Source organism: Calliopsis andreniformis, chromosome 12, assembly GCF_051401765.1.
Source record: "Calliopsis andreniformis isolate RMS-2024a chromosome 12, iyCalAndr_principal, whole genome shotgun sequence".
Taxonomy (NCBI): Eukaryota; Metazoa; Arthropoda; class Insecta; order Hymenoptera; family Andrenidae; genus Calliopsis; species Calliopsis andreniformis.
This window is the reverse complement of record NC_135073.1, coordinates 9,421,090-9,439,894: the sequence shown is the minus strand read 5'-3', so window position 1 is coordinate 9,439,894 and position 18,805 is coordinate 9,421,090. Positions and strand designations below refer to the sequence as shown.

The 18,805-nt window shown below is 40.1% G+C and overlaps 2 protein-coding genes across 2 annotated transcripts in view; both read left to right on the top strand.

Annotated features, from left to right (window-relative positions):
- Window positions 1-18,805, top strand: part of Cv-c (RhoGTPase activating protein) — a 312,437-nt gene that overhangs the window by 122,931 nt on the left and 170,701 nt on the right. The window lies entirely within an intron of this gene.
- On the top strand, window positions 1,825-13,911 carry LOC143185918 (uncharacterized). The gene is made up of 3 exons (XM_076389247.1): window positions 1,825-1,899; window positions 1,952-2,265; window positions 12,581-13,911. Exons 1-3 carry the CDS (start codon window positions 1,825-1,827, stop codon window positions 12,753-12,755), a joined length of 564 nt encoding a protein of 187 aa, XP_076245362.1. The 3' UTR covers window positions 12,756-13,911.

Genomic DNA, 18,805 nt, shown 5'->3' with positions numbered 1-18,805 from the left:
ATTCTGTAAATACATTTACCAGAGAGTTGTAAGGTTTCTGATAGATCGAGAAACGGGAATCGTTTTTAATAAGAAAATAGCATTGCATCTTGGCGAGGTACACAGTTTATCATGAAATATCGCTTCCTTGTCGCAAACGAAATTATCGAAGACGCTCTCAGCTCTCCGATACAGTAATTAAGAATCGATGCTTCAAAGTGCAGTCGCATGAAGTTTATGCGTCCTACGATGAGTGGTACACAATGTTCGTGCTGAAACGATGATTATTTTGAAATAAATATTTCACAGGAAATACGTGTATCATTCCTGTTGACACATAAGATAATGTTACTTTAACACATTTCTCATCTTTCCCATAGAGTAATATATCACCAGTCCTTCAGGTAAAAATGTACCATATTTCATGTCACCATCTCCTTGTTCTGAGATATTAAATACGCATCGTACTTTCAGGTGAAAGTAAAAAGCTTCTATGTTTCCAAGTGTTTCACATTTAATTTAATCGCTGATTTAATATGCTTGCTAATTACGAAGCATTTATTTGTGGGAAAAATCATTGTGTAGTCGGTTTACGTAGATGCGGATACGCTTTATAAGCCTCAAGGATTATCGTACATAGAAATTGAAACGAAAAGTGGGTCAAGTCTACTTCGATAAACCTCTCTGTTAGCACGATCTCAAATCCGTGTACAACATCTATTCGCTCGCTAATGAATTCAGTTGCCGCATTCGTAAACCATTAATCAATGCGCGGTTCATACATTTGCCCGATAAATTCATTAATTTGTGCATAAGGTTAGTTTATTTCGTGGCTTGGAAGGTTGTTGGTTATTAATCATCTTTGACGGATTTTTCGCCGCAGTGTGTTTGCTTTATGTTGATAGAAATTTTAGATTATTTTATTGGTTAAGTGGTTAGCCTAGAAGAGTAGCTTGTTTCACGGATTAAAAGGAAGAAACCGAATGATTAATTTCATAGCACAGTACGCGGAGAAAAGGAACGATGATAGAAAATGTAATCATACAGGTAACTTTCTGCATTTCTGAAAAGTTAACTTTCAGAGTTATTATTTCTTATCAGCAGAGGATCTCCTTAATTTTTTGGTTTCCAATTGCTTTAGCAATTTTAAATTTTTAAATTTTCAAATTTCTAAATCTTCAAATTTTTGAATATTTAAAATACAATTTTCGAAATGTTCAAATATTTAAATATTTAAAATACAGATATTCAAATTTGAAAATTTGAATTTTTAAATTTCTGAAATACTCAAAGCCTTGAAATTTGTAAACCTGCAAGTGTTTATTATAATTCTAAGTTTGTTACAAGTCTTTTCGAAGTCTTCTAATTTATCTGTGAAATTTAATTTATAGGTGAAATTTAATAGCTGCTAATGAGACAATTTATGTGATCAGCTATCGCTCCCTTTATATATTTTACTTTAAGAACTAAATTATGATTTAATTATTATTATTTACGCAGTTTTTCCAATAACAACTTCTAGATGACATATAAATTTCTATGAACAACACAAAATTTTTCGGATTTGTTTAATTTTTGCATGAATACGTTACGAAAACCCTGCTTTTTACTCTTAAGAGATCAGGAACCAGGTCCTTGACGTTATAGGACATTTTACGTTTCATTTGATCTCCCTTACCACCCCTTAGAATATTTCCACCTATATTTGTTCCCTGACCCTGCATTCCCCTTTTCACAACCTCTCACTGTTTCCTCATCCATCTTCCCCAAAGCTCCTCCACCCCAAACCCGTCATTCAAATCACACCGAGCCAACCCTTGATCGAGTCCTCGTTTCTCCGCCAAAATGGTCATCCATCTCGTCCGGCACGCGAGAGATCGTTTCCACTTGGAGACGGCTGGCATCGCGAGCGGAGACGCGGTGTCAGCGCGTGTATCGAGCAGAGCAGCAGGTGATTTGATCGGTTCGCGAGGGAAAAAAGTGGACGAGAGACGCTTGCGCTGCGGCGGTGACGGCGGCGCGGACGGTGGCTTTCGTCCCATCGGCCAATGGAGCACGGTGCCAGTCGTCGCTATCACGGGCACCGCGGCGCTGGCCGCAGTTCACCAAGCGGCGTCCACGCGACTCGCGACGCGCGCGTCTCGCTCCTCGAGCCTGCTTCTACGCGCTGTCGAGGCCTCCTCGAGGAAGGCTCCCTTTTCTTCGTTCACGCTCGTCTTCTCGTTCGCGCCGCGGCCTGTGCGCGATCCTCGTCGAACGGAGCGGACCTCCACGCGGCTCCTTTAGGTATCGATCACACGACCAGTGCTCTCGACGTTCGTCGACACGCCGAAAACCACGAGAATCGATCGACGAAGAGTATGCAGCGGTATCGAGTGTACCTTGGGCACCCCTTTTGCGTCTGAAAATTCTGAAACGCATCCCCTAGCTAGACGCGCAGCCTGACGCTGCTTTGAACTCCTGCCCTTCCGCGCGGTCCATCGCTACGTATTTTACGTCCTGTTTAGGTTTAGGGGATGGTCGACAGTTTTTAATGAGAATCGTTTGAACATGGGTTCCTTGATGGTTGGTGGAGTTTGTCTCGGGAGATGTTTGGAAAGGTTTCGGGAGGGTTGCGCGTTAAGTGCGTGTGCCAGTGGAGACTCGGTGGTCGGTTTTGCGCGCCAAATCCATCGGAACGACGCACTTCGCTGTATTTACACGGTTTCGGTTATGGGTGTCGAGAGGCCGCTTCATTTCTGCGTGGAATTGTTCCATGCTTGCCCCTTTGGAAAATTTTGATATTTTTTGCACCTGTCTGATGGTTGCTTTTACTGGCTTGTTAAAGATTGATGTTGATTGATATTGAGTTTTCGTAATTTATTCTGACTTAATTTCTTAAAGTAACTGAAGATTGAATTGCCGAGGGTAATATTATCCAGGCTCGTTAAAAGTTGAGGTGTTTCGTCTTTGTTTCGAAGCTTGAAACATTCTTTGCTGGTTGAGCTTGTAGAACCGAGCTGTGCTTAAAGTTTGTGCAAAAGGTACTCCTTCTTCAGGCGAATCCTTATTAATTTACCGCAAATTTTATACGTAACGCAAAGTTTGAGAACACTTTGTTGTTAAAGGAGAGGCTTTTAACAAGGGAAGGAGAGTAACTCAAAAAGGTTAAAAATATTGCAGGTATTAACCATCATAGTCTAAAAAAAATTGTGTTTCAACCTTTTTTAGGGAAATGTTATTTCTAATAACATCGGGATATTTTTTAACATTTTTAGCTTATGGGGCGTTATCAATGCTCGACTCAAATAGTACACGTAAGGAGTCGTAATCCATAATATTTGTAGAATGTTCAGCACGTCTGGCTTTGTTTGATTATAGTCGCGTTTGAGATATTGAATCAGTTGTTCGTGATGAGAATGGTTCCTTTTTTAGCGTACTCTTTCGTGATTATCCGCATACTTCATTGCCGTTGATATTTTCAGAGAATTATATGGTTGCTTATTTTAAACTTGGAGATATTTATGGATTGGATACATAATAAACCGATCGATCGATTAATTAGTAAGCCCTCTACCTTTAGCAAATAACTAGTGCCTCTTGTAGATAAAAATGAAATTTTTTGTTATTTACTCCAGCCTTTAGTTTTTATTTTTGTCTTCCCATATCTACGTATCTGGGTTCAGATTTCAAAAATATAATTCAAAAATGTCCCTTAAATTTAGTATTAGTAACCACTCTATCATGCTCATGAATCATTCAAACTCTGGTCAAATTTCTGCTCGCAAATGCATTTACGTCGACTATAATTCACTCGTATCATACTCTTCGCCAGTTGCATACATTTTTAATATATTCCAGCTGTTAAGATCACTAACACATTTATGATGAACTAAATAAGTATTTATATACACCTATCACGAATACTATGTTTCCATTAATAGAACGATTTTATCTACCTTCCCTTTTAAGTAAATTAACAAAATTGAAGGTAGAGAATAGATTTTTCTTTTCAATAATAATTCCAAATGTCAAGTATTTCCAATCAAACTAAGTTGAATGCTGTCGATAACCAGCCGAAATGCTCAACAGTAAGAGGTCTCTGTCAATTAAAAACGTTCGCCACCATAAATTTTCGGCATGTGTGCCTTTTACCCGTCGTTAAAAGGAGATTGGTCGACGGAGTTAAATATATTTGCGAATCGCGATCGATGGGGCTGACTCTCTCGCGGTTTATAAAATATTTACCGTGCCTGTGACACGGAGTCAAAGAGCCAGACTTTATTGACAGTCGGAACGTTGAAGCTTACAAAATTTATCAGCCGTTAATTCCCTTCCCTACTCTATCCACGTTTCGTTCTAATTATTCAGCGGTTATTATCTCTCGTCCGTTTCCTGTTAGACGATCGCGACATTTATTAAGTTTATCCCATGCGACTCCTCGTCTCGACGCTTATTTCGTTGAAGTTTTCCCTAGGTTCAATCACAATCACTTTGAATTTCGAATGTCTCCGCACTGTCAATTTGTGTCTTGGAACGCCACTTATGCCTTCAACTAATTGCATGCGCATGAAAATCGACCTGTGTGCATTTTGGTACATTTCCTTTGAAGATATTTTAAGAGAGTATACTGAGCTCGATCTTTTTAATTATTTTAGCAGACAATATTTAACAAAACCAGTGCTATTAATTTTGAATTTAAATTACTCGTTTAAGTAGTAACGTCCTGTTTTCTGACTTTAAAAATTTTACAATTTTCAGTATTCTTCCTTCAATATTTTCCAGTTTTCAATATTTTGCATTTCTCATATTTTCCATTGTAATTTCCTGTGCAAAAGAAATGCAGTGTTCCTTTCTCGTTACCAGTAATCACAACTTGAAAAAGGAGATGGAAATCTGCTACGCGTTAATTTCAAACAATTTCTCCATCGGCTACACCCACGCATTTCAAAGGTGCACGAGCGACATTCATTCAGCGAGCATTACACGAGATTATTGATTAATAATTCCAGGCACCGTCTAGAAATTGTATTCTTGCGACCCTGTAATTCGATTTCGCTGTACGCTCGTGTAACGTACATCTCTATTCGGCAGCATTGAACACTGTGTAGGCGGGAAATTCAATTTCGAAGAGTCGTTAGCGTCCTCGGTAAACGCGCGTTTCGAACAAATGTCTTGGTAAAGTTCAAAGGGTTTTCATGAAACACGACGACAGGGATCGCCTATGGATACGTCTTTCCTGGAAGAGCACGCTTGAATAAATATTGAATACGAAAGTATGAGACTTTGTGTTCTGATACTGGAGCGTAAATGCATATTTGGAGCGGAGCATGCCGCGCAGTTCGTACATATTATAAACCTCCCGAAGCTTTTATGTCTCGTCACGCTTCTCCGCCAGACTGACGCTACTGCGTTTCCTTTCGTAATTAAGTAGTCGAGACTGCGTTTAAGCTTATTTTCACGCGTGAATTGAATTTTCACCGTAAGGTGGTTGAAACTATTCGATACTCACGTACCTCTATAATTTTAGAGAATGTTCCATAGCTTCATAAGACAGATAATCTGCATTCAGAATTTTATTAACTCATCAATCAAATTTTCAGTTACAAATACTTCTAAAAATTCGCAAGAAATTTCAACTATTTCCATTATTAAAAATAATCCTCTGGTATTTAAAAAATCAGCAAAAATTCCTCCAAAAGAAAATTCCGCAAAAGAGAACCTACAGTTAATTTCCACAAAAATTCCATCCCGCGAAAAATCGAATCGAAGCTCGAAAAAGCGTGCCACTCATCGACTTTCAATTCCCAGCCTCCCCGTTCATTTTTCTCCTCGATCGAATTCGAGGCGAGCCTCTTCTGAAAGACACGAATATCCAGGTTTTCGCCCGACATTTTGCTTTCACTTTATGCAACTCGCTATCAATTAATTCCACGGACAAGTCGGTGGCCCGATCGGCTTTAATTGCGCCGCTTCGCGAACGTCGCTCCCCTCGCTCGGCGTCCTCTCGCTAGCGTCGACGAGACGACGTTTCGGTCTGGAATCCGTCGCGTGTGTGTCAATCGTGTACGACGTTTCGTAACAATACCGAATTAAGATCGATCTCTCGATCGTGACGGCAGATAACCGCCGTTATTGTCCGCCCCGGGAAGTGTTTAATCTTGCCATTAGCCGAGCTCGTCGGGGCAGCTCGCTTTTGAGCGCCCTGTGTCTGGTCGCCGATAGAGAGAAAGGCGTCGTATTCGATGTTCCTTGGGCATTGTATCAGCGCGAGCTCGGTCGGGGCCGACTACGTCCAAGAAAATTGCCTGCCGCCGAGGCTCGGCTGCGCTTTGACAAATCGAAAGTAGGTCGGCCGGAAGCTGGGAACAGTCGCGGGTTGTGTTATCTGTCGAGGCGAGGTAACGACGCCAATTTTGAGGAAAGTCATCGGTTTCGGTCGCTGCTCTTCCGAATTCCCGCGGATTGTTTGCGTTCCAGTTTCGCTTGCGAGAGGAAGTAACTTTGCCGATTAGAGGGAGCGAAGTGCCACTCGGGAAAAGGTGCATGGTGACTTTGACTGGGATTTGGGATTGATTCTGGGAAAGTTCGTCGGATGAACTTCTGTCGATAGAATTTTTTCTTGCTGAAGGTTGAGTTCGTATCGATTCGAACGGGGCGAAAGTTTTAGTGGATGCATTTGGAATGGTCTGTGTTTGTGAGATTTTCTTATATTAGTTGGTTAGACACTGGCTGGCGTGCTGATATTTTTTTATTATGTTTGGATATATTTTGTAGATATTAGATAATGTTTGCAAGAAATTTTGGAACGTTTCATTTTGAAAATTTGGGTTGTGAAATTTTATAGAGAATCATAAACTGTTTTACGGAAATTTAATTAACAGATTTCGAAAGCAGCCTCGTCAGTATTCTAAACAACGCCCCAAATATTAGTGAATCAGCAACGGAATCGGCGTCCGCTAATTTTGTACCGAAGGGGCTCAGTCCCTTCGAAACGATTACACTTTCGAGAAATTTATATTTTCGGCGCGATGGAGGGCTATTTTTATCCGTTCGATCGTTCCACTGGTTAAGTTCATTCCCGGTGTGCCCCTTAGAGTTTGACACTCGTTAGAGTTTTGGAGTAGCCATCGACTCCTCGACTCTAAAACTCGATAATATTTTTGTTAATTCTTCTTCAGTCAAACTACAATCTATCTAGGATTGAAGAAAATTCGTTTATTTACACGAAAGCATTTTATTCTACAGCAATTATTTATTTGAATATAATGTACATATAATTCTAACTTCTAATTTTCTTTGTGAATTATTAAAATTCGTCAATCCATTTTTGTTATAAAATTGCAGCTTTGTTAAGCAGACATAGACCCCCGCTCAGAAGTATTAAAACACTGGATCATAACAAATGTCTGGAAAATACTAGAAAAGTATTAATGAGCTACATTAAGTACTAAGTATTTTGTTCTGTATCACATTAGAGTTTATATATTCCCTAAATAGATTACTTGTGAAATGTGTCTGACTAGAAGACTTATTCTACTGACATAGGATACGAGGTCAGGCGTAGGGAAACCACATTTCATTTTTAGACTTTCTTTACCAATTAATAAATGGAAAACGGAACCTCGAATGCCATTTTATTGTTCTTCATTTTTATCTTGTTTTGTTTTATACAGTCATTCTATCAAATTTTTGATACTGTTGTCGAATAAACATAGTGTATTTTCTTTTTAATTTTATTATATATTCTGAAATTGTAAGAATAATTGACTTCACATCGATCCTTCATATTCCAAAATTCATTGGAAATAGGTGTCTCAATATTTTTGAACAAGAGTGTAGATAAGGCATAGCACATGAAGAGGACTTTACAAGTTTTGATGAATATTTGCTGGCGCGTTCTTCGATGCAAGATTGTAGAATCCGCCAAGCACTATTTCATTAATATCCGAAAGTCAAATGTTCCTTGCAACTCACTGACGATCTCTGCAGTTTGTCAAGGAGTTCTGGTTCTCGACCATGTACCGCCACCGACGATTTCACAAGTGTGGCCGATTAGTCAACCAGTTTTGCTAGCTTATAAACAATCCATACGAATGATAGAGCGCTAATCGAGCGTTCATGACACCTGCCTCTCTATCGCTATTAATAATGGGCGAAAGAAAGCATTTGGCACAGCACTCCATGCGCGTGTCCCTCAATGCGACGACACTATGAATATTAATAAACGACGGCAATTAGTTTCACTTAAAATTAGATTTCAGGGTTCTCCTCAGCTCGTTAATGACCGCTCGACTCAATCCTCCTCAACGAACAGGAAACATTGTGTCTCTTGATGTTGTTAATATTCGAGGAATATCTGACTGGTAATATTCGAGGAATATTTTTTTAGATCGCGTGTAATATGAGTAAACAATTTGTGAAAAATATCTCTTCTGTTCTGTTCCTAGTAATGTAGTAATATTCATCTTTCTTTCGAATTTTTTAAGATAAAAATCTTACAGGCATCTATCACTTGACAAGACAGTGAGTCGGTAAACAATTAGATTGACAATAATACTAATTATATTGAATTTCTAGAAGAATCCTTCTCATTTAGAAAATAGAACAAAGTTTCATTAGCTCAATTTTGGTTTCTTCAAAAAACTTGTCTTTAATCTCACGTTCTATTTAAAAATGTATGTCTTCTTATAGTTCTATGGAAATTTGTTTTCATCGACAGTCCCAGCGAACCTATAGTAAAGGAAACTGCATTAAATAGTGCACACTGTCACTGTATACTTTTCTCCGTTACCCACAGAAGAGGAAGAAACGTTTTCCACGTATCTCCGCTGAAACCCACGCTTCGTAGCCTCTCACAAGCCATTCATAGAAGCGAGCCTTTTTCCACGACCGATCATTCCGTCTACCTTTCTGTTATCAGCAAACACGAAGTGTCACATATTCCTGTGTCGCGCGGCACGCCGATCGAGAGGATGTAGAATACAGAAAAATCCCTCGAAGTAGATAAGCTAATCTCTGTGCAAGTTGTAATAGTTCTTTATCAATCGGTGTGTTTTTCACGGCGAACACGGTCGGAGAAATCGATCGCGAATGTCCAATGAGAGTCGTACGATGAAACCGTAACGGATGAGTTCATTGATGCTTATTTTCGATGAGACAGTGGTCGGTGGGCTCCTACGGGATGTGAGATCGCGAAGAATAACGTCTAATTCCCTGGCGACGCGACAATTAGCGGCCCACCGATCCGACAAGCGTAGGCAATTAAGCTGGCTGATTTTTTGGCGAAGTAGAATAGCTCCGGAAGTGTCAGACGCAGTGAACACGCGCTAATAGCCTCCTTCGTGGGTCTGTCGGTGACAATGCGACGAAGACTTGTTCGACAGCGGCGACGGTGCCCGAGAAAGTGACGATAATTTGCATAAACTGAACGGCTCATTCTGATGTTGCTGGATCGTTTCACCATTGCTACTGATGAAACTTAGACTTCGAAGAATTGTGAATTAGGCGATTCTTCTACTTAATAGCTTGGAACTTAAGACTCCTTTAGATAGAAGATTTGATTTTTTGGGTAGTAATAATGACAGTTGCAATTGGTAATGTTTTCTAAAGAGTTCGATTTTCTTTTTAGTAGAAAATTAACTTTGGATTCAGAGACTCGAGACTTAGATTTGGATTGACGTAATATATTTTTTGTTAATGTGATTTTTAAAAAGTTTAATCTTTGATTTAGTATTTCACAATTAAGGTGAGAATGAGAAGATGGGTATCTCTCATACATTAAAATGAGCTGGCTATCTCTGATCTATTAAAATACTCCCTTCATAGTTTAGACGTAATAGAGAAAATTCAAAAGTTTCTAATCAAAATATTCTACAGATCCTATCAGTTTATATTCTAATACGTAGAATTTAATTACCCCTTTTATGGTAACACAGTTAAAAAATTTGTCACATAAAACGATGAACGAAATCCGTTTTGACTTAAAACGAGCACGAGGCAGGAAAGGCATTATAAAACCATGGTCTCTGGTAGCTAAATTACGGTAGGAGTAGTACCGTGGAAGTTTGTTAGCCCGCAAGCTAGTTATTCACGAAGGGCACGTTGCGTTAACTTCCGCAACGAGGGTTGGGAGGCCGCCAACTGCCCAGGGCAGTCGACCGAAAGCTGAAAACAGGGGAACGTTAAAGGCACAGCTTTTCCCCTTTATTTTTATGTAGATCTGATTGCGGTAATTACGCGACCACCGCGAAAAACCAGCCCACGATCCTTCCATATCCGTGTGAAAAGTTTCGAGTGAGCTTAAAGGAACTTCTGCGATAAAAACCACGACAATACGGGAATAATTATCAGAATTATGGTTCCTCCGTAAACCTCGTTTAATTGGCCAGGGAATTTGTTTCATTTTTCTCCCTTTTGTGTCGCAAGAATTTATTCTTTCTGGAATATCTAACTGTAATAGGCTAGATTTAAGGGCGGAACCTAAGGGTGAAATGTTTCTTTGAAACTGTGTTGGACTTTGACTTTCTAGTTGGCAAGTTTTAGGGAAACGAATTTGTAATGTTTTCTGTGTGATTTATTTAATTTCGAGAGAACTGCAAATTTAGTAATTAGAGAAGTACTTGAGAAAAAGTACTAGGCATCAATTATGTCGATGTTCAGTATGTACTTCAAATACGAATTTCAGAGTTTCAATTTTATCAGAATTGGAAAAGTATTATTCTTCGGTTCTCTTTCTAGAAAACGGCTAGTTAAAATTTTTTAGAATTTTATGTAAATGAATCGAATCGCATAATTTGAGTCCATCCCACTAGAAAACTCTTTTCATTCTGAATACTTATGAAACAGTTTTTAAATCCAATTTCTTCTAAAGGAAGCACCCTATTAGAAGTCTTCATTCTACATTTTTCACCGATTCTGAGATAGAAAATTCTTCAACCTTGGTTTCTAGGTTTCTACCACGAATTACTGAATATTCCCTATAGATTGTCCAAGGGTCACGGGCATGTGTAGGCAACGTTGGTGGAGTCGAAAGTTCGATAGCGCGATTAAACAATGTCCCCGAGAGATATCGGCGGCAGGACCTGTTGAAGGCTGGGGTTGCTGTTCGAGGTGCTACAAATCGCTCGTTAGGCACCGTGATTACCACCGCTTTCCTTCGACAATATACACCGCGCCTACGGCGATAAATCTTTCTGGCGTTCGTCGTCGAGAGCTGCCAAGTAGCCTCGAACCAGCAGCCACGCTTTTATGCGTCAACGTGCACGCGAGTTAACGTTCACTGACTTTTGCTCGATGGACAGTCCGTAAAGCGAGGCTTTCTCTTTGACGCGGGATTAGCACGACGATTTTTCTTCTACTCCTTTACAAGATTCCTCGAATTTCCTGACAACTGGAGCCCTTTGTAGTTTCAATTTATTGAATACTTGGATTTGTTGAGCTTGTTCGGCTCCTTTGGAGCTTCATGAGGCATCCCTTGTGTTATTTCATTTCTGTCAGTCGGCGAGTGTGGTAGATACCTGAAAAATTGAATGTAAATTGGGTAGTAATATTACGACAGAACAGCTTGATTTTGATTTAGTAGAGTCTTTGTGGACTGTAAAGTTTGTTGACTTCTGTCGTCGTTTACATCTCCATAATTCTTAAGTCTTCTGTGTGTTTCTAGCTATCTTATTAATTCAGTCTTGACTTTTCATGCAAATTCGTGCAGTTCCAACTGAGGCTGATTTAATGAATGAAGTATACTAAACTGGTGAAACAAGTTCGACAAATCATTGACGATTTGAATGTCTCTTCTCTTGTATTACTCGTAAATTAAATGAATTTTGTTAATTACTATTTTATTCTACGCCCGTATGTGTTTCATGTATTTCTGTAGTTTATTAACCCGTGAAGTGAAGCAATAATAACGCTACCTAGTGATGGATCAATATGAAACAAATTTTAAGGAAATTCATCGAGACGCTTTATAGCAAAACGTTTGAATCATCGTCTCGAATTTCCGCTGCCTTTTCCGGTAGCGAGTCAATATTTGACAGGAAGTATTACGCAAGCACATTCGTCTCCTCGTATTGCAAATCCCCTGATGATGGAAAGTGAGTTCTGTGGTTCGTTTTTCGATATCCCAGACACTTCGAGGACATATTTCCTCGTTCGCAAACAAACGTCGTCTGGCTAGGTGGTTAATATTCCTATCGATAAATTTCTTCGTCGAACGTAAAGTACAGGATTATCTACGTGTAGGATGAGAAATATTTTCTATGACAAGTGAAAGGAAGTTCCTTCTTCCTTAAAATGTAAAAATATACTGCAATTAAGCTTCTAACTAATGAAGACATCTGAAATGATCTGCTTTATAGGCCCAACAAATTTACTTCTTGTGAAATTATAGTAACAAAATTACAGTGTACTTATAATTACACTAAAGAAATTTTTGGTTAATTAAATTAGTTAAAAGATTATTTGAACTCTACATACCAACGCACACGAAATAGACAATTCAATCAAAGGGATGCTCAAGGATTGCTAAATTTCTATTAAAATATCCTCAATCGCTGCATACTCTTCTCATCCTACCACTCTGAAACCTTAAATCAGGTTTACAAATTTTTCTCCTCTCAAGAGACTCATTCTGCTCCAATTTCCAACAATCGGGTCTCCGTGTTCGAGTCAGTTCTGTCGCCTGCACCGAGAAGAATGTATCACGTGGGACCGAATACGAGGGAACAACAGATAACTGTTCGGCGAAAGTGCGGGAAAGAATCGATTCGACGTGCATGAGTCCTCAAAGGAAATAATGCGAGGTGGTTCGCAGTTTTTCGCACCTGTTGCGAGCTTCTCTCCACGAACGACTCTTGTCCACCTTCGCGAATTCCTCCGTAGCGTGCTACGAATACCAGCAGAGGATCGCGTGAAGCTGCTTCGATCGTCTCGAAAGGACATAAAAACGCGATAAAAGTTGGAACGAATTGATTAAGCACGCCAGGGACACGGATTCATTGTGAAAAAAGGAACAAAGAAATGAAAGAAGAGCTGCGAAATAAAACTGATCCAATGAACAGTAGACAGAAAGCGATGGAAATGAGAGGAAAAGATCAAGAGAAGAGTAGAGATTAAAAGGGAAGTGAAAGTTCGTTACAAAGTGTAGCTTGATTCAGGCGATGTCATTAACGAGGCGACACGAGATTCTCAATTAGCTCGGGCATCAATGAGAGTGCAAAGATTGATTGAGCCAGACTACTTGGAGGATCGAACCAACGATAAGTGCAAAACTTGTGAATGAATTTGGGCTACTCACGTCAATCATAAAATAACGGGGATTCGTGTTCACGTCAACTTGCCAGCATTTACTATTTTAAAATCCTTAGAAGAGCCCGAGGCTTGATATGCATCGAAAACAAAATTTGTACAAACTCGTCGAGCAATTTTCAAACACCGTCTCCCTGAAAAGAGGCGTTCAAGCTGAAAGTACGGAAACCGTAATCTAGGATTACATCAGAAGCCACCGCAACAAGTGGTCCATTTTTCAAGGAACACGTGGAGGGTTTCTCGGGGCTCTCCAAACGAAATTCTTCGGGGCAAGAAGAATGAGTCAAACACGCCTCGGAATATACATCGTCGCCAATTAATATTCCTCTAGTCAAACAGCGGTTCGCAAATGTATACGTCGCCGAGACGACCCGAGACACCGAAATACGTCTTCAAGGATCTCAGATGCTTAAAATAGCGGAATCTTGATTAAATCGCTAAAAGCAAAAATGATGTACGTTATGATCTACGCGTTCAGGAATCTCGAACGATTGGATGCTTCGACCGCGAGAGCTGGGTTGTGTCTAAAAATTGCGTGAATCGCTCGCTCAGATTGCTCGAGCGAGGAAAAGCGTGGAAGGACACGCGGCGAAGCTGGAGGGGAAAAAGGGAACAACGGAGAAGCTTCACAAAATCTATCGGAAGATGTCGACCGAGGAGGGTCGACCTTCCACTCCGGCTGGTTCTGGTGGCATCGACGATGCTAGCCACGGCGGCGGAAGGAGGATGTCGCACTTCAAGGAGTACAAGTTCTTCCGCAGCTTCAGCGCCAAGGTGGAGAATTGGCCCATGCGGAAAGCCGAGGCTCTCTGGCGTCGAATGCGCGAGAGGAAGATCGCAGGTGAGATTATTCAACACATTTCCACGAATCGAACGTTTCGCGGTCAATGCTGCGCCGTCTGAGCGCGGTGCAAAGAGGCTCTGGCTTCTTCACGTCACGCGCCCACTTAACACATCATTTGCGGCTCGAGGGAGATTCAACGTTTCAGTCGCGGTCGTTATCTCTGGGCCGAGGGAGAGGAAAACTGTACTTTCTCTAACGTAATTTCGTTCTGACGTTGCTGGATGCAAATGTTTGAGTTTGAGATGAGAATGGTGGGAACTTGGGAAGTGTACGCGATGGTATGGCGATGTTTGAGTTCGTTGTTTGGAGATTCCCTCGTGGGAACTTTTTAACTGCTACTGTCATTTTTTAATGAGATTACTGCCAGTTTGTGGAGCACGTCAAATATCTTAATTTATAAGGATTCAACTTTTTAGAATTATAATTTTTAGATATTCTAATTTTTGAAGTGAATAATTTAGTTTTGAATACTCTCATATTTTGGTTATTAATTCTAATTTCAAATATTTAATCTTTAGTTTTGAATTTTTAAGCTTTTCAAGTCTTTGAGATATACAGTAGTTTAATGTGTTATGAACTGCTGCTTCTAGCCAGGCATATGAAGTACTGATGTGTTCAACTTAACAAGTCTTTCTGACTAGCAAAAGCTCACAGTACACTTAGGAAGCTTTTCTCCTGACGATTCGTACTGTAATTATTTACGGCAAGAATATCAGATAAAGAAGTCTCGTACGAGAGTTATAGAGTATCGTTAGTATTATCAGTCAATATTTTACATAAACTTAAAGGTGATAGAGGAAGCTATTTCATGGTAGATGATTACACATCCGCTATAATAGTACTTAAGAAAATCGCTTCCCCTAATCTCATTTAGCACAAAACACTGCGCTTGACTTTCCCACGTACCTACATAAAAAAATACATTATGCACCTTTTAAAAAACCACTTCTACTGTGTGATACAGCATTTAATTTATTCACAGCCCTTTCTTATTAATTCGTGTACTCCTTTAGTACTAATTCGATACCAAAAGGAACAATACTCGTCGAATTCAGTTCGAAAACTCGCCGAAACTCGTTCCCAGTTTCAGCACGAAAAAAAAGGAGACGCTAAAACGTTTCTTGCCACCATCAATCTCAGCAGAAGGATTTTCATGTCGGAAATTGCTCGTCTATTCGACCAAGCGCGTGGATCGATCGTTTCGTTCCGAAGCAAAGAGCGAGTTGTGGTCGCGAGAGAGACTAGGGACTCCCTGAAAAATCAATTCGCCGTTCCTCGGCGCAACCGCAACGATTTACTGTTATTTTTGCACCTATCGGGAACAATCGCGCGCGGCGCGCAGATTTACTCCGCGGTTTGAACGAAAACGCGCGCTCGCGTTGCCTGCTGGGAATCGAGCGACTCGTGTTCTACGGTGAAACGATGGACGCGAGAGGAGCACCGTTCTCGTGTTTCACTCTGCGCGTTTAGGCGTTCGATGGAAACCGGCTGTGAGCATGTTGCGCTCTACCTTCGTTGGAAGAAGTGTAGGGAAGTTGTACCGAGAAGTTGGAAGCTACAAGAAGTTAAATCGAACTGAATTTCTGTTTGATCACTGGTTACTTTGGCCCAGTTGCAAAAGATTCCTGTATTGCTCGAGACCACTGTTCATCTCAGCTGCCCAATTTAACAGAAGCTTAATCTGATTTTGATGACACAAAAATCTGCAAGAAGCCGATGTTTGCTTTAGCTGCGTTAAATTGTACCGAGTCTGAAATTAGAGTGTAATTCGAGTGTGATTCCTGTCGATTCTCTGATGTTCATCGAGATGATCGCTTCTGTGCGCATCTTGATCATTATTGTGAATAATTGCCAGAGTTAATTATCGTGCTTGACGAAGCAAGCCAGTGTATTTCGACGATACTACGCGCTAACGTGGGTTCTGGATACAATGACGCGAACCGAAGGTGAAATGTCACGTGCGCTACTGGGGCTGTGCATTTCACCAGCCTAATGTCATTCATTTACCCTGTAAATTGAAATTCTGGCCTCGTTGACCTCTGATAAATGTGTCTCCTTAACGGTTAGTTAAACATCCTCGTAATCTTCGGAATAATTGGAGGCTCGCCTACTAAATCGATTATTGATTACCTTCTGTTGTTACACGTTGACTGTTTACGCCAAAATAATACTCGATTCCAAATTTATAATATTCATTATTTTTAGAATAAGTGAATAATTTACATTTTTAATATTTTGAACATTGTTAGAATTGAATAAGGAAAATCAAATATTATTACTTCAAAGAAGTGACATATTTGTTTAAGTAAATAACATCTAAATAAAAAGAGGCATTTAATACTGTAGCAGACGAAGGATAATCACAGAATAGCACATAGACAATAATAAAGCTTCTAAGCAAACTAAAAATATGCAAACGTGTTCCAGGATCTACAAAATTAAAAATTTGATACTTCCCTGCCCCAAGTAGAAAACTATAGATGTAAAAATTAAAGGACTCGTCGTTTTGTAATCCAGCTTTCTTATTTTCTGATATAACAATAGCGATCATCGCCTGTGAACAATAACATAAAAATCGTCCACTTTCACCATCACACGGGTCGTTTCTCGCTTCTGCCAGCTCGTCGACCCGCTACCGGTTTCGTCGGCGTGACACGTCACTCGCTTGTCCTGTAAATGAGGGAATTCGCTGTGGAGATAGAGAGGTGTTCTCGAGCAGCGACACAACAAGACTGCCTTTGTACAAGCCGAGACATCGCTTCTGGGTGCAAGGCAAGCACGATCCGCGAACAAAATCGCTCGTTAATCACGATCAATTATTTCGGTGAACAGAGGGAATCAGTTTCGCTGCCAATGTATCACACAAAGCTTTACGTAACCGATATCGAAGAACGAATTCTCCGATTTATAGCGTAGAGAGAATTCAAGAGATTTTTACGCTGGTATGAGCCTTGTCGATGATACCATTTTTCAACGCTGGTAATTTCTGCCAAGAGAGATCGTTCATCACGACTCTTCATGTTTTCGTTCATCTCGATGAAATTTCGAAAGAAAAAGTGGAAATCTGTTTTTAGAAGTTTTATACACACGTAACTTTTTACTGATTTATAATAGAAGTTGGTTTTAGGTATCTTGTTTGCTCTCTTCGTGAGGATTTCTTCGTGGAACTTTAGTCGACATTTAGGTCTGATTTATTCCTAATTCCTTTGTGAAAGTTATTACTTAAATTCCCTAATTTAAATGGATTTTGATTTACTTAACTTTTTTGCGGAAATATCAAACTCAGCACATAGTGGGAAACAGTTTTCGAAACATTGGCAACTGTGGGTACAGTGTCCGCGAAAGGAGTTACCGTCCCAGAACACACGTGTTACCATTATTATCAGGATGCAGCGCGTCTGTCGCGAGACAAATGCAATTGTCCCAGTTTGAAATTAGTTTGGCTTAATAGCAGCTAACGCTGTCCCCAGGACGACGCGTTCGTCCCAGTTTGAAGTTGATTGCGTGATAAGCTTCACGCTTTAACTCCGTTCGAATTACAAGAAGGATTCTACACTGGCATTAAATTTGCCTTCGATCCTATCGAATTCTCGAGCAAAACCGTGAATCGAATCGAAGGCGAACAAAGTTTCAGAATCAGCGGCTTTGGATGACCAAATCATAGCCCTTCTCTGATAGAATCGTACGATTACATCATATCGGAATAAAGACGATACTCTGCGCGCCACCGATGACCGATAAGATCCCATCTTGTAAGCTTCCGCCATTGTTGGCACGGGATAACAGCAATTACGTCGTTGCTGTCTGTTATCGTGGATTATATCGTAGTCACGAGGCATATGTAACTCCGAATCATACATGTTCGCGAATGTATTTCGGCTTTAACGAAATTTCACCCGATCTCGTGGCTTAGGGAACCATCTACCCAAACTTCTATCGTTTCAAGCTATGAAAGATAACCCAAATTACAGTCACGTGAAATTCCTCTTCTTAGAATTAACACATGTATATTTAACAAAGTGTTTTATAAGTATTTGTGTACATTAATGGTAGGATCAATTTGTTTATATCTCGTACCTTTTTCGAAAGTACTTTCTTGAGCGAGGATGCGTTCAAAGTTAATAGCGAAGCTTTTTAGTACGATTAGATCACACTGTACAAACATTTTCGCGAAGAATACCGATGGGAAACGACTGTTGCCTTTCTTTGATCGAAAAGCTCGCGTGGTAGAGATAACCTCGCGTATTTCCATTCGATCCTTGCACGCGAATTCGTGGCTTGGTACGGAATTATAATAGGATTATGCATTCTCAGGCGAGAGGGAAGAGCAGAAGGAATATTTTGGTGGTTGGTAACTTTTTGAAGCGTTTAGTAAAACTTTGGAGGAAAAAACATTTTGTATGAGATTAGCGACTATAAATTGTCTTAGAATATTTCAAAGTTTAGATATTTCAGACGCATAGTTCGATAAAAGTTCTATATCGTACCCTGAATTAGATCGTCGAAATGTCACGTTTAATGCAAGATGCTTTTTAAACCGTTCCTTCGTCATTCTTGGAAGCAAGAAAATTTATGCTCCCTGAGAATACCTTTCTCGAGGAGAATCAACTGGGTACTTTATTATCGAACGCACGACCATCCATGTTTTTCAGTTCATTGAAATCTCTCGTAGACCTCGTTTCATTGAAGGCTTTG

What these genes read in the sequence shown, in the direction of transcription:
- LOC143185918 (XM_076389247.1), top strand. Translation starts at nt 1,825, where the DNA reads ATGGTCATCCATCTCGTCCGGCACGCGAGAGATCGTTTCCACTTGGAG. An exon ending in GCATCGCGAGCGGAGACGCG is followed by an intron (nt 1,900 to 1,951) that starts GTGTCAGCGCGT and finishes TCGGTTCGCGAG; the next exon opens with GGAAAAAAGTGGACGAGAGA. An exon ending in CCTCCACGCGGCTCCTTTAG is followed by an intron (nt 2,266 to 12,580) that starts GTATCGATCACA and finishes TCTCCTCTCAAG; the next exon opens with AGACTCATTCTGCTCCAATT.